The following is an 18,609-nucleotide window of genomic DNA, read 5'->3' as shown; positions in this document are numbered from 1 at the left end:
GTACCTATCTATTTACTTAATTAGCATTAATTTTATTAAATACGAGGAAGCAACAAATAATCATGGTTAGTATTATATTTACAACTAGTTAAAGTTCCCACCCGGTCACCATGTCCTGGAGACTTGAAGCTTTCGAGATGTGGCTGTATAGACGCATCCTCAAAATTCCTTGGACTGACCGGGTGACAAATGATGAAGTTCTCAATCGAATGGGGAAGGACCGAGAAGTTCTACGTAGTATCAAAATCAGGAAACTACAGTACGTCGGCCACATTATGAGAGGACAAAAGTACAGCGTTTCCCAGCTTGTCATTCAAGGAAAGATCAACGGTAAGCGTAGCAGAGGGCGGCGCCGCATTTCGATATTTCGGTACGAGTGCAGCTCCAATGAACTGTTCCGGGTAGCAGACGACAAAGATAAGATCTCCTTGATAGTGACCGACCTCCACTAGGGGATGCCACAATAAGAAAAAGAAAGTACCCGGCTTTGCACGAGGTCGCTTCATTGATCGATATACACTTATATTACTTAACAAAACAATAACAATTACATTCTTTTATGTCAAAATCAAAATTATTCTGGCGGTCAAGTCAAACAATGGAATTTGAAATCGAATCCAAAACATACAAACTTTATTTGTAGCGAAATTTTAAAATTAGAATTAGCAGGAAAGGTTATTTGGAACAAACTGACTTGTTACTTATATTATGTAGATGCAGTTGAGGGCAAGTAGGTAACGGAAATAAAAAAATTTCAACTTTTATATAATATGTAAATCTTCTTCTCTTCAGCCATGGATCCGCCACTTATTTGGAGCATATGGACACAATGTGGTGCCTCCAAAAATTCCAGTCGATCACCAGTCTTCTTGCATCGTTTCAGGTCATACCAGCATCCCGTAGCTCCGCCGTATACACTCGACATATACTATTTAGCGGTCTTCCTGGACACCGGAATCCGTTTACCTTGAAGAACAGGCAAGCCAGTTTGAGATTCTTTTCTGAGATCCGCAGCCAGATCCAACGTCGCCTCTTCACTCTCAACATGATGAGAGGCTGCATGGTGCGTTCTCTTATCTCCGTGTTACTCCTAAAGTCATACCAGCCCACACCCAGTATCCATCGCAAACATCTATTTTCATCAGTTTTCGTAAGGTACCATGATTCGCTGCCGTAAAGCAGCACCGTCGGAATGCAAGCGTCGAATAGTCGACAATTGGTTTTGACTGAGTACAATTGTGTGTACCATACACTCCACATCATGGTGAATGTTGCTCCAACACTTCACATTTGGATATCGAGCTCTCTCTGCAAAATGCCATCTCCTGTGATGTGTACCTCCAGGTATTTGAAGCTATCGACGCTATTTGTAAATAATCGTAGGTATCTAGTTTTTGTATTATGTTATTATTTAAAGTACATATGTGTTTATCTTTTATACATATATATTTATGCAAATAAAAACATAGACGAGCGCATGGAAATCCATAATTCTGCACTATATATATGTAATGCCCACGGTGGCTGCGCGGCTTAAGCGTTGGAATATAACGCTGTGGGTCCCAGGTTCGAACCCTGGGTCTGGCAAGTACACATATTGTTTTCCAATTTGTGGGTGTCAGGGTATGGACCTCATATGTTGAGCAAGTGGCTGACATCCATTTCTCGTAAAAAACAAAATCTGTCAATACAAACCTCTACTCTGTGGAGGTCCATATGATCCTATTAGGATCGGACATGGTCGAAAGAAAAGAAGAAGAGATATATAAGTATATAATGACCTTAGTTGTTGTGAGTGGGGTAGTTAAAATTTAAGCTACAATATAAATAGCTGTATTTTTTTATTAAACTATTTGACGTATATATATTTTACTACATATAACTATAAGCTTTTTCAGGTTGTCCTAAAAGCATGTCGCAATATTCGGATAACTAGAGACTTTTAAAATAATAAATAAAAAACATCGAAAAACATTGCTTAACATAATAAATAGGAATAACACGTTTCTGCACCAATTTAGTTCTTTATAACGGAAAAGGGAACGTTAATTATTAGGTAATATAAATAATTACAAGATTAAAAGAACTTTTTATATACAACGTTTTTAAATTTTCTGTTGAATTATTATGCTCAATATGCTCAAACTTGTACCTGATATGAAGTAAATAAAAAACAAACAAACAAATATTGAAAACTGAAATGTCATTTTGACATTTCATTTTGATTTTTATAGTAACGCACATTAATAATTTAGTTGCTAGGACCACCCCTTAGCAACCAATAATAGTCTTTTACTTTTAATGGATTTTTCTGAAATAACTTTCCATACAAAACAGAATTAACTGAACATGAATTCAATTCTGCTTAAAGATGGCTAAAAATATTAAAATAATGCATTGGAATCGTGTTCTGATATATTCTAAAAGTTTCAAATGTCTAGCTAGTCGGGAAGTTAGTAAAAAATCGATTGCAAGATTTGTACTGGACAAACAACCACCGGACAAACAAGAATACGAGCTAATAAAAACGATGTAAAAATGTCGTTTTCCCGGCGAGTCTCCTCAATATTTTAATCGTTTTAATAATATCTAAAGATAAGGTCACACCTGAAAATATTAAATTGATAATTCGGTATCTATATAAGATGACTTATGTATTTGAAATATATTATAAACAAAAAATGAAGCTCTCAATAATTGTTTTCTTGGCATTTGTCTGCGCTGCGAATGCTAGCACATGTAAGTTGTTATTAAAATAATTTTACTTTATTGACGAACATCGATTCATTATAATATTTTAATTAACTATTTCTTTTATTCAACGAATAATTCACCAGATTTAAGAATGTACCATCTTAATCTAAATATAGAATATCTAAAATCTTTTTTGAAAAAAGTAAGACACCCGGCAGGAATCGAACCTGCGTCTCTTGGGTATCGCGCCCTATGCATTAACCACTATACTACGACTGCCATACTTAATTGCGACAAATTTTAATTATTAGCCTTTTTTTAATACCTGCTCATAATGCACAGGACGATACCCAAGAGACGCAGGTTCGATTCCTGCCGGGTGTCTTACTTTTTTTTAAAAAGATTTTTTCTATTGGTTATATTTTCTCATGAGTGTTTTCAGAATTACGTATGTTCATTATATTATTATTAATTATAATTTAGTGCTTGAGTTTTGCGATAAGGTGTTTGGATCCAGGGATTGGACAAAAACAAGTCAATTTCACCCCTTTTTTTAGCATCTGACACCAATATAGTATGAATATTTCGTGATGAGCATGAATCTTCACCAAATGAAGATATCCCTAAACTAATCTTATTTCTTTCTGTCCTGAGTATTGAATTATATTTAAATATGTTATCCACAACGATTTCGTTAATCCAGGGTCAACAACGACAGCTATCTTTTAGATGTCATCTACATCTTGTTTACAGCTGACTGATTGTATTTGCTCAGCAATTGATAAATTTATATTAAAAAATAAACTAGATACAACAAAATTTAGTAGCACTTCGTTAATTGGTGATTTGGTTTATATGAAGACAAGTTACTAATCTTATTATGTATTATCCCATAATACCGTTAAAGATTTCTGAGAATTTAATGTTTTTTTTATTTATGAAATATATTGTTAATAAAAATATGTCTTTTTTATCCCAAAATCCGAGATTCTAATAATATCAATTTTTGAAATAAGAACTTGAGTGTGAAATATAATGTTATTGTCATTTGACCAGCCTTGGATCGGGCTCTAAATGTCTACAGTGATTCCTTTTTAATTAGTTATTCCCTTTTCATTCCAGCAACCTATCCATCAGTAACTATAACAAGCTTAGCTTGAGGGGTTCATGTTATAACTACAACATGTGATAGTGATTACTACAACGTTTGACAGGGTTAAATAGTTGCCATAGTGTTGGGTAAATAAAGCTCGGTAAAATCGTAAAGTTCTTCAACAGAATTTGAGAAACGTCACAGAGGATAAGAAGCGATATGACAGCTCATAGCAGTTATAGCCTAAGTACAATTATACATATCTAACTAAAAAAACAAATAATTTTCAGCAAAATGGGTCGACTTCCGCGTGAAGTATTCAGGAAACCCCGCTGATGCCGGCACCAATGCCTTTTGGCCCATCGAGAAGACTCTATCAGACGCATTATCAGCGGGATGGGTGAAGGTCACCACTACCAATTCTTTGGGAGCAATCACTGTCTGTTACTCGGAAACTGATGTCAGAGTATGCCCACTTTATGATGCTAATGGCTTCATTGCTGGCATGCAATTGGCAGTGAGTGCCTACTTATATATACTATCATCTCAGATCAGAGATAAAACTCTTTAACTGCCATAGTTTATATTTTCACTTAACAAGTTTTATATCTTATATAACGACTTGAAGCTAGATCATTAAATTGATTAATGATTATACACGCGTTTAGAACAACACACATATTTATAATTAAGTTCTGATCATGAACAGTGGTCAATTATTATTCATTGCTGGACGAATGCCATTCCTATCTCTTTCCCCTCACAGTCAAAGTAACACTGATAATAGAGCCCAGAGACAACAAAGGTTTGGGAGTGTTTAAAGAGGGTAACAAAAGAAATTGTCTCAAACAATACCAGCTTGTGGAGCTAAGTGAAATGATATAACTATAACATAATGACCGCTAAATTAATTAATCATAAATTATTAATTGTACAATATTATAGTTTCAAAAATACTATTCGATACTTTAGGTACCTCCAGAGAACGTCGAAGGACAAGGAATCCCATACGACTTCAACGATTTCCCCGTCTACGAGAAGAAGGCCATAGATGGAGTAACTTACTGGACCTCCACTTATTATATCGTAGACCCTCAGGTAATCCAAGCCGGAGGAAGACCGTCCGCTGACCTTATTGGAACAGGGCTCTGGTTGAAGAGTGGAAATACATACAATCAAGTGCCAACTGATTTGGCTAGCATTCAAAGTGGAGCTCAATACACATGGCAAAACTGTCTTCCTAATATGGGTAAGACTTATTTCATTTAATTTAATTTTTCTAAACAGTGTCTTATTCAGTTGATGCTTTATTATTGAGGATAGTGGTCTCAATTAGAATTTACAAATATAATAATATTAAGTATCTCATATTTTATGTATAAATTAGATATACGAAATGTGACAGAAAATACTTGTCTTGACTGCCCAATTCCGGGAAGGCAGACCACAGGTACCAGGCTTCTCTACCTTAAGTTGGGATCGGATAATATATGGCAATACCTAGCTCATAACTAACACTTTTGTGTTTAAAATGTTTGACTGCTTGACTATTGTACACTTATTATATGCTGTACAGCAGGTATGTATACTTCGAGATGGTGATTTGGTTTGATAAAGGCAGCAGTAGTGGAGATGAAAGTAGAATTTATTATTTTGATGAAGTGTTACATAGGATTACAATGGTATGAGTAAAGATTAACGACGTAACGGCTCAGACGGACTACCGATCCACTATTAACTATAATATCGAAAACTAATGACGGAGTGAGACTTGAGAAGTGAGACTGAGTCTTGGTAATCGTCCTTCGACATTTTTTGTATAAATTAAATCAATACATTATACAAATCACTGTTTATCTAAGTTAATAAATCATACCAAATCACTGTTTATCTAGGTAACGATTAAGAAACCTGCTAATTGCAGTGTCTTATGACTACGAGTTATTTTGATGAGAAAATATGAGATAGCCGATTGCTATGTCATTGCCTGTCACAAAAACGCTGATGCTAGATGAAGCAATTGATAGTTAAATGAATTGTTGATTTTACGTTGTCGAAATTCATGCTGACCAGGGTCAGCTTATTCACTGATACGTATCTACAATGAATAAACATTCTTCACCGGAACCGCTCTACACCGAATCCTCGTAATAAATATACACCAGCTCGAAGTTTACTTATCCTGCAAATGCATCAAGACATAAACTTTGTCATAGTTTAATTAATTTTGGGGCTCATACTCATAAATATAAAGATTTTTTCAATACACCAAAGGCATATTTGGGCACGCATTTCCGTTTTTCAAGATAATGGCTATTTTGTCTGAGTTAACGAGGAGTTGTAAAAAAATGTTGTAAATTGATATTGAGCCTACTCCATAATATTATGTTCTATTTACAGGAATCCATTACTATTACAACATGACGTCAACATTGACGTGTGAATACGCTCAGCCATATTTCTTACTGGTGAAAGACGGAAATCTCGTTGGACTTGGATGGCAGTTCTTCGGAAAGACTCAAGTAGTTGAAAGAAACTGGTATGACAGCATCAACGGTCAAGCTGTTAGGAAGATAGTGCCAAATGGACCATCTTGCCTGTCTGACGGCGCCGACAAATATGGTGTTATTTCCATCCATATGTATTTTGTTGACAAACCCTGGACTATTCCATGCACACAGGCGATTGACAGCGTATCACCAATTCCTGGACTTCCATAAGTGGTTAATAAATGTAATATAAAAGGTAACATATAGAGACTGCACGTTGTTGTTCAAACTTGCAGTCTATGGAGTTTATTTCTACTGCAAAAACTGTCCGATTATAATATTTACTAACTATTCACTCGCCCGAATTACGATGTATGTTGCGATGGAAGTTTTATTCGGTTCAATATATTTTCTTAAGATTATTCGATAATTCTAATGTTTCTAATGTGGCTCCAAAGTACGTGTATTCAATAAAGATTGTTCCATTCTCAAACCTTGTGTATTATCATTTGAATAAAAAAAATATTTACACCTAATTCGAAAGAATTCCATAAATGTACCATAAATTAAATTTATGCTATTTTGATGTTGTGACGAAGAAAAGTCAAGTAGTCTACGTTAATCAACGACGTTCAGAGAAAAGTTCTTTACTAGACGATACACCATAACACTAACAGTGGGTCTATTCTATACTTATCGAACACTAAATTGATAAATAGTATCAAACTTAGGGTAGGTTTGTATCAAAATATTAGCACTTATTGTAACAATTACACGAAGCTGGTTTTTATTGTTGCAATAAGTGCGATATTTTAACAGCAGCAAGATATGTGCTGTTAAAATATAGCACTTATTGCAACAATAAAAACCAGCTTCGTGTAATTGTTACAATAAGTGCTAATATTTTGATACAAACCTACCCTAAGTTTGATAATATTTATCACTTTATCACTTTAGCGGTCGATAAGCATAGAATAGACCCACAGAATTGGACAGCATTAAGAAAAGCTGCCACTCTTTACGTGGGTCCTGACAAAGCCGCCCGGACAAAACCACCCAGACACTGCCGCCCAGACAATTTAGAAATGAGACAATTTTTATTTGTAAGTAATATTATATTTAGATACCTACTTACACAAATAAAAAAAACATACGAATAAAGATATATATTAATTACAAGATAAAAAGAACTTTTACAACGTTTTTAAATTTTCTGTTGAATTATTATGCTCAATATACTCAAACTTGTACTTGATATGAAATAAATAAAAAACAAACAAACAAAATATAGAATACTGAAATGTCATTTTTACATTTCATTTTGATTTCCATAGTGACGCACGTATATATTAATAATTTAGTTTCTAGGACCACCCCCTTAGCAACCAATAATAGTCTTTTACTTTTTACGGAATTTTCTAAAATAACTTTCCATACAAAACAGAATTAACTGAAAATGAATTCAATTCTGCTAGAGATGGCTAAAAGTATTAAAATAATGCATTGGCAACGTGTTCTGATATATTCTAAAAGTTTCAAATGTCTAGCTAGTCGGGAAGCTAGTTAAACATCGTTTGCAAGATTTGTACTGGACAAACAACCACCGGACAAACAAGAATACGAGCTAATAAAAACGTTGTAAAAATAAAGATATTTAACAAATTTTAATTATTTTCATTCGATATTTGTATATAAGTAGACTTTATGGCTCGTTATCGGCATATATCGCGGGATTTCGTAGATATTCCAGGTATTCCATTAAGGAACTCAGATATAAGCTATGCAGCTACATCGGATTTAACACGTATTATCGGTATTTTTTGTTTTTAGTATTAAGTGTTAGTGTAAGCCTATGTATGATAATTTGTAGTAGTGTAGTCTCTACTTATAGCTGCAAGTGATTAAATCTCAAATTACACTGATTATCGTAATTATGTAAATTTCTATCGATACGCAATTCGAAAACCCAAAAAAGCACTTGTTTTATGTATTTTTGCGGGCGGTTTTGTCTGGACGGTATCTGGAGCACTGGTACCGGCGGATTTGGTTTGGCGGCAATGTCTGGGCGGTTTTTCAGAGTTGCCAGATGATTTTCTTTAAATTTAGTAGATTGAAAATATATGTATAAAAATGAACGATCTTACTTAATAAAAAAAATGGATTGGTAGAAACAAGAATTTTTTAAAAATGCAAACATTGCATGACTGTGGATATACACCCAGTGGCGGCCGGTGGTCTTCAGAATAGCATTTTCTGGTAGTACGCAATGATTTACCTTCTATAAAGAAAAGACCTTCTTCTTTCACCCTGTCACTACCCAGCATTGGAGCATAGGGCAAGCACAAGTTCGCACCACTTCCCTTGGTCCATCGCCAACTCTTGCGCCTCCCGCCATGTCAGACCTACATCACGTAGGTCGCTTTTGTGGCACCGCTGCAGAGTGAGTGAGGGCCGGCCATTGCGACGGAACCCTTGAGGCTGTGCCATAAGGGTACGATGTGTCACACTTTTTGGCGGCATCCGGAGCACGTGTCCTAGCCACGTAAGGTCGTAAAGCGTCTTTTCATGATTACCTCAATCACCGAAGGATACCGTGTTCTCTTACCGACTTCTCAGTAGGTAAATTAAATATGCCTTTGTTTATTTATACATATATATAACAGCAAGAATGATTTAATATCAATAAAGAAATATAAATGTCACAGTTTATGGCTTACGCGAATAATACTTTAGCGCGTTAGCCAAATAAATAACCGCTGATGTATTTTTTTATTATTTTGAATGAAGTTGAGTGTTCGAAATAAACGCGGCACGTTTGTATTTTCGTAAAATGTTGGCAATTCATTAAATATGTTAACTGTAAAAATATTAAAAATTAACTCCCCAAAATTGTTATAAAACAGAAACTGGCGTTTTTGTTTCTAGAGTCCTTCGTTTCGTGCGCCGATCTAAAAGTGTGTAAAAAAAACTACAGAAAATGCTATTACAGGAACATTCGGCCACCGTTTAAGCAGTATACAATGACCTCATTGTTATCCTGTGCAAACTGAAAATCTATTTGGACGCAATTGCTTTGCGCTCATGAACGGAGAATCGTTAATAATACTGCTACATGTTTTACTTCGCGAAGTGAGTGATACACGTATGAATAACAATAAAAAGTTGAGCGATGTCTTCAAAAATGCAGGCAGTGCGTTGCACTTGCATGGTATTAGAGGAGCCGCCGCTGTATACAACACATATAGATTCGTTGTTTATTTTTAAACTTACATTAAAAAATGTTTTACTCAGTGTATCTTATGCAGCCATCTCGTGTCTTATAAAATAAATGCATTTGAAAAAACATTTTTGTCAATGATCTTTGATGTTATCATACCTACGTTATATTGTTTTAAATCATTCATGATTCTTTTAATAGGTACTTACAATTAATTTTCAACTACTTGATACTCTACTTATGGTACCTAGGTATTGTTTAATTTTTTGTCTACTTTTGTACGTTATTTTCTCTAAATTTTGTATTTCGGTAGGTAGGTATTTAATACAAATGTCGATTGTTAAAATGAACGCAATTTGTAAAGCATGCATGCATATTAGCTTATTTCGTCGTTATTTGATAGGACGCAGGTGGCCCAATGGAAAAGCACATTGGCGCGAAATCAATGAATGGGGTACGCTTTCCGCCTGGCGTCGAATTTATTTCAAAGTTTTTTTTCTAATAGATATATATCTGAGGTTTTTCAAATTATGCATGTAAATAAATAATTTATTGTTTTCATTGGTTATATTTAAAGCACACACACGTCATTGTAATTAGTATTTATAACATAATTTTAGAGCTTAAGCTGATGCTGAGGCTAAGAACAGGACACACAATGGTTAAAAGATTTAACGTCCTCATGTGAAGAAGCGATTCGCAGCTCCGCGGTGAATGTGATGTTTTGGATGACATTGTATATATAGCAGTACAATGCCCAAAATATGAACGACACAGAGTACAGGTGCGAATTGCGGATATCTTTAAGAATGTCGATGAATTGAAAGGTGCCCTGGCGGTGGGTAAGACGGAAGAGCTTGGCAAAATTGAAAAGTTATTTAACCGAATAGGAGTGAGGACCTGATCGGCGGATCCTCTTCTAGATGAAAAAAAGTGATAATATGACAGTAAAAACAGCGCAGTCAAAGTCTCGGTAAAATCATAAAAAAGCATAATTTTAAAATATAATTATTTAAAAAAATATATTGTGTTTGGTAAGAGAGTGGAAGACGTACAAAAATAATAAATATTTTTAAATTTTAAAAGTCAAACGGACCGTGAAGAAAGGTTACGTACGTAATAAAGCCTTGACTGACAATGATAAAAACAAAAGGAAAAATGTTTTTCTTGGAAAACCTTTTATGATAAAAAGAAAAATAATTAACCTGTCAGTTTTCATTTTTGTTGTGAATTGAAGAACGAACAACTGAGTCAAAAATTAGAACTTAGCGAAAATAATGTCTAATGTTTTTTTTTAGATTTGATAATTGAATGATGGTACTTTTATATTAAGTACTATATATTATGTGCTATGCCATCATTATGCTTGTAAAGTGCTCTAAAATGCATGTAAAATCAGGCATAATGTCAATTTTTTGTGCATGTTCTACATATCAGATGACCTTGATTTTTTTTCTACCATACATATGTATATATATATATAAATGTATATGCATATAGACACATTTGTTGTTAACTTTAAATACCTCAATTATCGACTTACCTAACTAACTTTTCGCAGCAATCCTACGATATATACCTACCTTTACCGATATTAGAAATATCATAATATATAAAATGTATATACGTATAGGTATACATATAGATAAATCAAAACAAATATATGTAGATATATAGAATTACAAATTAAATATCTATTTTTCGTAGTCTCAAATTATATAGTAAACTTGTTAAGGAGCTGACATCAAGAATAAATTCTGCATATCCATTTTTCACTTAGTCAGTTATCCATTGACGCAAACACCAGATAGAAAAAACTGACTCGATTATTTCAATAAAAATAATATTATTTTGATTGTATAAATTGCGAATAATAAAAAAGTCACTCGAATATAAGTTACCGGCCTGTTACTATCGCAGTTTCTATATCGCTTCGCACAACATCTCATTTTACCGAGATCCGGACCTCGGAACATTATCATAAGTATTGTAACATAAATACTGTAACATACTATTGTACCGACCGTTACGCCGCAAATAAAACTCGCTCCTACATCTATCTTTGACTTCTTCATCATCATCCTCAACACCATGACCTACGACATGTCAACGACTCCCACAGTGGAGTCGAATCCCACATGCAGCATTGCCAATATTGTGTGGTAGGGGTAAAAAAGTGAATATTATATTGGAAAGATAAAGTAGATAATATTTCAAGTTTTGTAGAGCGGAAATATAAGGTGTAAATGAAAACTTTTTTTAATGACTGAATTTTTATTGCTGTTAAGTAATATTATGCTGAAGTTTACTTAATCTCTTAAACAAATGTTCATATGCTGAATATTAGATTAAGAAAAACAATTTAATTGTATCCGAGAAGGATTCTCTTCGCCTTGCCTGCAACATCAGCGGCAGTATACATAGCCTTGAGCAAAATATTCTTCAATCCTGTAATTGGTACTGCGCTATCCTTGGCCTGGTCGCAAGTTATGGTCCAAGGCTCATTCACGAAGTACATATGGACAGAGATGACGCCATATTTAGCAGTCCAGTCCCCCATGCAGTCGGGCCCGTTAGGAACTGTCGTGTCAGCGGCTTGACGGTTGATGGAGTCATACCAGTCTCTTTCGACGAATTTGGTCTTTCCGAAAAACTGCCAACCGATGCCGTCCATATTTCCATCTTTGGTCAACAGGAAGAATGGTTGGAAGGCGCTGCATTCCAGATTCTTGGTTGTATCGAAATAGTAATGAGTTCCTGTGAAATGAATTAAATCAATAACAGTAGATGTTCAAAATATAATATTACATATATTTTTTTATTAATTCATATTGAACACATACACACACTACGACGATTCATGGCGTGTCCGGAAATTTGTATGTACGCAGTTCGCCATATAACACTTCACCGTGAAATGTTGTATCGGAAATATATGGTGGTATATTAAAGACCGTCCAACTTCTTTGGGTCGTATAGTACTGAGATAAAATTCATGTCTAAATAATAAAACACGGTTTTTATCGGTTTACACTGTTTACAGGAAGCCAGCGGTAAACAAAGTTTGAAAATAGCCGATATACTGGATTATTATTGTAAGGTTGGGTTAGGTTAGGTTTTCATTCTTGAATTCATGAAATCTGTCAAAAACCGGCTATGAAAATTGAATAAATATTCATATTGAATCTAATAAAATTGGAGACCGTATAGTATACGGTCATATCTTTCCGATAGAAACCTCACTGCGAACTGTGCTACGATGAAATATTTTAAGTACAATAAATTTACATGTAACCATTCTGTGGAGGCAGTTAGGTCATGACTTGCATACACATAATAAAAGGCGGCGGATGAAGAAATGAATTTATTACAACTTTTGAGAGCAGTGACAGGTTTCCGTAAAGCAGACGATGCGGTCGCTTCATTAGAAAGGCTCGAGATCTTAGTTTAAATAATAATCGAAGCATAAAAAATCTATTGAATAATACACATTTTTATATCCAACAATCGCGACGTTTTGGTTTATGTACATATACGTAATACTAGGACGTTCAGGGCCCCTTCCAAATAAAAACTTATTTTAAGAAATATGGCAGAACTCAAAGAAAAGTTGCAATAATTGCTTCTTATTGTATTAATATCATCAAAGTTTTTACATATTTATCTATTTAACATTTTAATGTTCTGAATTATAATACTTAGTGTGTTAAATCGATATATATGTATTGATGGAGCATGGAAGCAATTATGAATAGATATTTAATGCCATGAAAGAGAATAATTAAGCCTTTTTTTAAGCATAAAGTTCATTTTATGTAATTGAATAACGTATATTTTTTAATAATATCACTAAAAATATTTGTTTTGGACTTTGGCTGCCGCCAGGGTGTTTCGCACCCCTAACACCCCCGGCGCATCCCTGCTTAGGGCAGTTAAGTAGCGTCGGTGATGTCCAATTCCATACTAACTAATAAATTTGTCGTAGTCTGAATACTGATTTGACCTAGTGTGCGCTAATTGTGACAAAACTCTTTTGTCACAATTAATTTCTTTATGACAAAGACAAAACTGACTAAAAACTGTCTCATGTATTATAGTCTGCGCAAAGCTTTACTTGTGATCAACGTAGAACCTTTTTCGGGATAATTGTAAATTTCAGTTTAATGATTAAATTAAAAAAATAAATATTATACTTTAATCGAGTCAGGTAATTAGCCTAGGTACCAGAGTCAAATAATGTGAGAAAATAAAATTCCTTCTGTAAGAAACAGAGCAACGCTAATTTTACTAGCGTCAATCGGTATCACAAAATTTTATCGGCTTGTCTGGCTTGAATTTGAACACATCAAATCGTGCAAACTTCTACAATTTATTTTGACTGTAGTATCATTGTATCAAATAATTGTATATATAATTTTTAATCCATAAGCTCGTATAAACATATAAAAAAAATTACTAACCCATATTAGGTAGGCAGTTCTGTTTAGTGTAAGGGGTTGTGGATGCAATAGTTGCCTCGTCAGTAGGCACTTCTGTGTGAGATGTTCCATTCTTCAGCCAGAGACCATCACCAAGATTGGCCATGGAGGACCTTCCACCAGATCTTAGGGTCACAGGGTTCACAACATAGTAAGTAGAAGTCCAGTACTCAACTCCATTAATTGTCTTCTTTTCGTACACTGGGAAATTGTTGAAGTCGTAAGGGATGCCTTTTCCTTCTACGTCAGTAGGGGGGATCTGGGTTTGAAGATAGTATTATATTTCTCGTAATAAATTATTAATTTAACGCATGGCTGTTATCTGGTATAGTGCTATATTGTCATAATATTACGTATTTATATTAATTATATTAAAATAGAATTTCGCTTGATCCATTAACACATCATAAATTATCAATTAAACATCAATAATTTCCTGTGCTTACATAATTAATAATATATATATCGCAAAGTCCTTACAATAGCGGCTTTAATCATGTGAATAAAACAGTTTGTTCTATTTTCTTAGTTACCGGATGTTAAAAGTATCATATTGAGTCGATTTTGGATTTATCCTTAGTAATCAAACCGTCATATTGGCTGGTCGCATTTCGAATTCCACCAACGTTAAAAATGAAATTAACCATAAACTCACGATGATGCTTGTGTTTTCTAGGTCATTCCTTCTAGTTCTCGAAACCGTATATATATATTTTTTTTAACTTTTATGACTAAAATGAATAATCCAGTATATAATACGTAAATCTAAAAAACGTATTCACACTCATACAAATAAAAACTGATATTATTATTACTAATTTTCCATATTCTCAATTATGTCATAAATTATGTCTATATGTATATATATTGTACATAATAAAAAAGAGATGCTTCACGTAGTTGAGACATGTATACCAGATGTCGCCAGAGAGTGCGACATTCAGTACCGTTGTGCCACAACCTCAAGGGCTCCGTCACCGTGGTCGACATTCCCTCACCCTGTAGCGGTGCTACAAAATCGATATACGCACCACATGTCACACATGGTGGGAGGCGTGAGACGTGGCAATGGACCGAGGTAAGTTACGCGACCTTGTGGTTTTTGCCCCAATACGGAAATGCTTTTCTCTCAGCGTATATTATTTCGGCGAAACACAAAAACAATCTCAAAGAAGAGCTGATGTCCTAATATATATATATATGTAGGTAGTATAATAATAGTCCCAAAATAAAAACGTCATATGCAGGGATTTCATGACATCATCTTAATTAAAGTAGTTTTCAAAGTGCAAATCTCTTTTAAAACTTTGTTATCACAGAAAGCTAAACATATAAATAATTTCAAGATAAAAAGAACTTTTTATATACCACGTTTTTTAATTTTTTGTTGAATCATAATATAAACTTGACAATTCTATGTACCTATTAATAATTTAGGACAAATAAGGCAATTGTCAAAAAAACATTTTTTTGCTATTTTGCAACAAACAAACAAATATAGAATACTGAAATGTAATTTTGATTTCCATAGTAACGCACGTATATATTAATAATTTAGTTGCCAGGACCACCCCCTTAGCAACCAATAATAGTGGATTGGATTACAGATTTCTTCCGAAATAACTTTTCATACAAAACAGAATTAACTGAAATTGAATTCAATTCTACTTAAAGATGGCTAAAAGTTTAAAAGAATACATTGGCATCGTGTTCTGATATATTTTAAAAGTTTTAAATATCTAGCTAGTCGGGAAGTTAGTTCAAAATCGATTGCAAGATTTGTACTGGATAAACAACCACCGGACAAACAAGAATACGAGCTAAGAAAAACGTGGTAATAAATAACACGGAATTCTAAATCTTAAAGTAATAAAAATTATATTAAAAAAGGATAATAAGTACCTATATTATTATTAATATAATAAAATTCCACAAATTTATTTTAGCCGAAAACCGAATAACCGACTTAGCTACCAACAGAAAAAAAGTGTAGAATTTAATGATATTATTGTCATACTATTGTAAAACTGAATTCTACAGATAAAATACTACATCTAATAAAAATATTAATTAATATTTTTGACGGTTAAAAAAATAGTAAAAAAAATCAACCAACAGCCAATTGCATTCCAGCCACGAATCCATTGGCATCGTAAAGAGGGCAGACCCTCACGTCCTCCTGCGAGACACAGACTGTTGTTAGTCCAAGTTCATTGACACTGTCCACTTTCACCCAGTTGCTATTCAAAGCTTCCGTCAGAGTATTATTGACAGTCCAAAATACGTCAATGTTTTCCAGTACGCCACTGAAGCCAAATTTGAGACGAATTTGGCTCCATTTTGCTGAAAATAGAATTAAAATAAAAAAAAACCAATTCGAATAATTTTTAGGGTGTTAATAATTGTAATACTTAAGTCTGATCTGATATAGGTGGCCGGGGAGAAAATCGATTTAAATAGCGCTCGAAATGGAAGATGTTACGAACCGGAGCGCTTGATAATTTTACGAAAATATTTACATATTTAAGTATTTATTATATAGAAAGATTGTCAAGTTAAAACCCTTCAAATCGAGTAACTGTCTTCAAATTCGTAGTATGCAAGATTACGGCATAATGTTGTGCTGACGACGCTGACGAATATCTTCCGACAAGTTTCGTATTTTAGTACTTTTTAATGATTCACGAACTGTAATGCAATATTTAATTTTTCCGCGAGACATAGTGATAGCCTCGGGGATTTCACGAACAGAAGCTGTGCTCCGGTGCTTTCCGGTCCATTTCGAGCCCTGATTTGAAAGTAAAATCTGCGGTTGTATTCTATAACTGTTTTCAACATTCTATAAATAAATTCATATTCTCAACTGTTTATTATATACTATTTTTTAATATTAGACACCCACGGTGGCCGCGCGGCTTAAGCGTTGGACTATAACGCCGTGGGTCCCAGGTTTGAATCCTGGGTCTGGCAAGTATACGAATTGTTTTCCAATTTGTGCCTGTCATGGTACGGACCTAATAGGTGGAGCAAGTGGCTGACATCCATTTCTTGTAAAAAACAAAAATCTGTTAATACAAACCTCTACTCTGTGGAGGCCCATATGGTCCTATTAGGATCGGACATGGTCGAAAGAAAAGAAAGATTTTTTAATATTGATATATCTTTATGCTTTGAATGTTTGAACGAGGACAAGTCCATCGTAGTCTACTATCTTGAGTATCCGGGTTCGATCCCGATGAGGCCATATTATTACATTTATGTGATTTTTTCAAAGCCTGGGTGTTTGTGATTAATTCACTTCTATTACTACACTTTTCTCATTGGGCCTCATGGCTTGATATAATGTTAAAAAGAATACATAATGTTACGTATAAATGTATGTTTTATTTTTATTGCCAATCAGCCAAAATAATAACTGCATTTTATATACCATGTCATCACCAATATTGGAAGTAAAATGGTTATATCTTTTCATACTTACATGTATGAATAATTCTGTCTAATGTATAAATAGAGCGTGTTAAAGTGAAAACTGTTTCTACCGTAGTTTTTAATTATATTTCAATTGTACTCGTTTAATCCTCAAAACTTAACAACTCTCGCTAACAATAATCTTTAATTAACTATTTTTTATTCAACGAACAATTCACAAGACTTAAGAATGTAAAATTCTAATTATTGAACATACATACTAAGCAGCTCAATTTGGAAAGCGCTTCAGTGAATATTAAACAAAAGCCATTAGTTAAAATTTGTCGCAATTAAGTATAACTCCTTAAGCATAGTGATATATGTGCGTGGGCGCGATACCCGAGAGATGCAGGTTCGATTCAAGAAGTGTTTTCAAAATTATGTATGTTCAATAATTAGAATGTTACATTCTTAAATCTTGTGAATTATTCGTTGAATAAAAAAATAGTTAGTAAAAATATTTACATAAAACAGATAGCTAAGGTGACATTATTAATTACAATACTATATCAAATTAATTGTATTATAATTTAGTAAAATAAAGTAACTTACACGTATCGGCACTGGCGACTGTCAAAGCGGCGAACAAAACCACAAAAAACTTCATTTTTGTGTGTGTTATTCGTCTATACTAATTAATATAAACCTTTTTTATGCTTATATACCTATAGATTTTTAAAAAAATGACAAAGCACTACACTAAAAATTGACCTGCTTATCACCAATTAAAATCGCACGATAACAATTAAAATTGTCATAGTTTTTTTTAAAATGAGATTAAATCTTATTTTCCACTGGCGGAATTTGTATTTGTATTTTTAATTATTGTTTTATCTCTCTTCAAGTGCCAGAAAAATCATGTTTAATATAAAAAAAAACCTATGATTAAATCTTACAATATCTTTTTCATCAACCGATATCTTATTATCAAATTATATCATCATAATATATTATAGTATATACTATAATATTATATATTATCAGTGACGTCCTTTGGGGGTAGGCAGGGCATGCGTTGCATAAGAGCGCACATTAGATAAGGCGGAAAATGAATGAATGGATACAAATAGGAAGTAAACGATGCGGTTGCTTTTTTAGAAACTATCGATATCTTAGTTTAAAAATATTCGAAGAATACAAAATTCTACCCTTCTAAAAAACGCCCAC

General features: G+C 33.7%; 2 protein-coding genes across 2 annotated transcripts; one reads left to right on the top strand and one right to left on the bottom strand.

Moving 5' to 3' along the window:
- The first annotated feature begins 2,673 nt into the window (after positions 1-2,673).
- On the top strand, positions 2,674-6,766 carry LOC147073998 (uncharacterized). The gene is made up of 4 exons (XM_085944470.1): positions 2,674-2,739; positions 4,078-4,304; positions 4,760-5,036; positions 6,188-6,766. The coding sequence occupies exons 1-4, from the start codon at positions 2,682-2,684 to the stop codon at positions 6,505-6,507; spliced, it is 882 nt and encodes a 293-aa protein (XP_085800596.1). The 5' UTR covers positions 2,674-2,681; the 3' UTR covers positions 6,508-6,766.
- Positions 6,767-11,754: 4,988 nt separating this feature from the next.
- LOC147073997 (uncharacterized) lies at positions 11,755-18,069 on the bottom strand. Its single transcript, XM_085944469.1, has 4 exons — positions 17,995-18,069; positions 16,088-16,314; positions 13,954-14,230; positions 11,755-12,250 (listed from the first exon to the last, which is right to left on the bottom strand). The coding sequence occupies exons 1-4, from the start codon at positions 18,047-18,049 to the stop codon at positions 11,856-11,858; spliced, it is 954 nt and encodes a 317-aa protein (XP_085800595.1). The 5' UTR covers positions 18,050-18,069; the 3' UTR covers positions 11,755-11,855.
- Between the last annotated feature and the right edge of the window lie 540 nt (positions 18,070-18,609).

This window comes from Rhyacophila brunnea, unplaced genomic scaffold (genome assembly GCF_057557595.1).
Source record: "Rhyacophila brunnea isolate RB1 unplaced genomic scaffold, BYU_Rbru_1.0 scaffold_17, whole genome shotgun sequence".
NCBI lineage: Eukaryota > Metazoa > Arthropoda > Insecta > Trichoptera > Rhyacophilidae > Rhyacophila > Rhyacophila brunnea.
The sequence above is the reverse complement of the archived record's forward strand: the minus strand, read 5'-3'. Positions and strand labels throughout refer to the sequence as shown.

Bases quoted from the DNA above. Each gene is read 5' to 3' on its own strand.
- LOC147073997 (XM_085944469.1), bottom strand. From the start codon at position 18,049: ATGAAGTTTTTTGTGGTTTTGTTCGCCGCTTTGACAGTCGCCAGTGCC. The intron at 14,231-16,087 runs GTTGGTTGATTT...CTTCAAACCCAG, and splicing joins TGGCTGGAATGCAATTGGCT to ATCCCCCCTACTGACGTAGA. The intron at 12,251-13,953 runs GTTAGTAATTTT...TTCATTTCACAG, and splicing joins GAACTGCCTACCTAATATGG to GAACTCATTACTATTTCGAT.
- LOC147073998 (XM_085944470.1), top strand. From the start codon at position 2,682: ATGAAGCTCTCAATAATTGTTTTCTTGGCATTTGTCTGCGCTGCGAAT. The intron at 2,740-4,077 runs GTAAGTTGTTAT...AATAATTTTCAG, and splicing joins CGCTGCGAATGCTAGCACAT to CAAAATGGGTCGACTTCCGC. The intron at 5,037-6,187 runs GTAAGACTTATT...TTCTATTTACAG, and splicing joins AAACTGTCTTCCTAATATGG to GAATCCATTACTATTACAAC.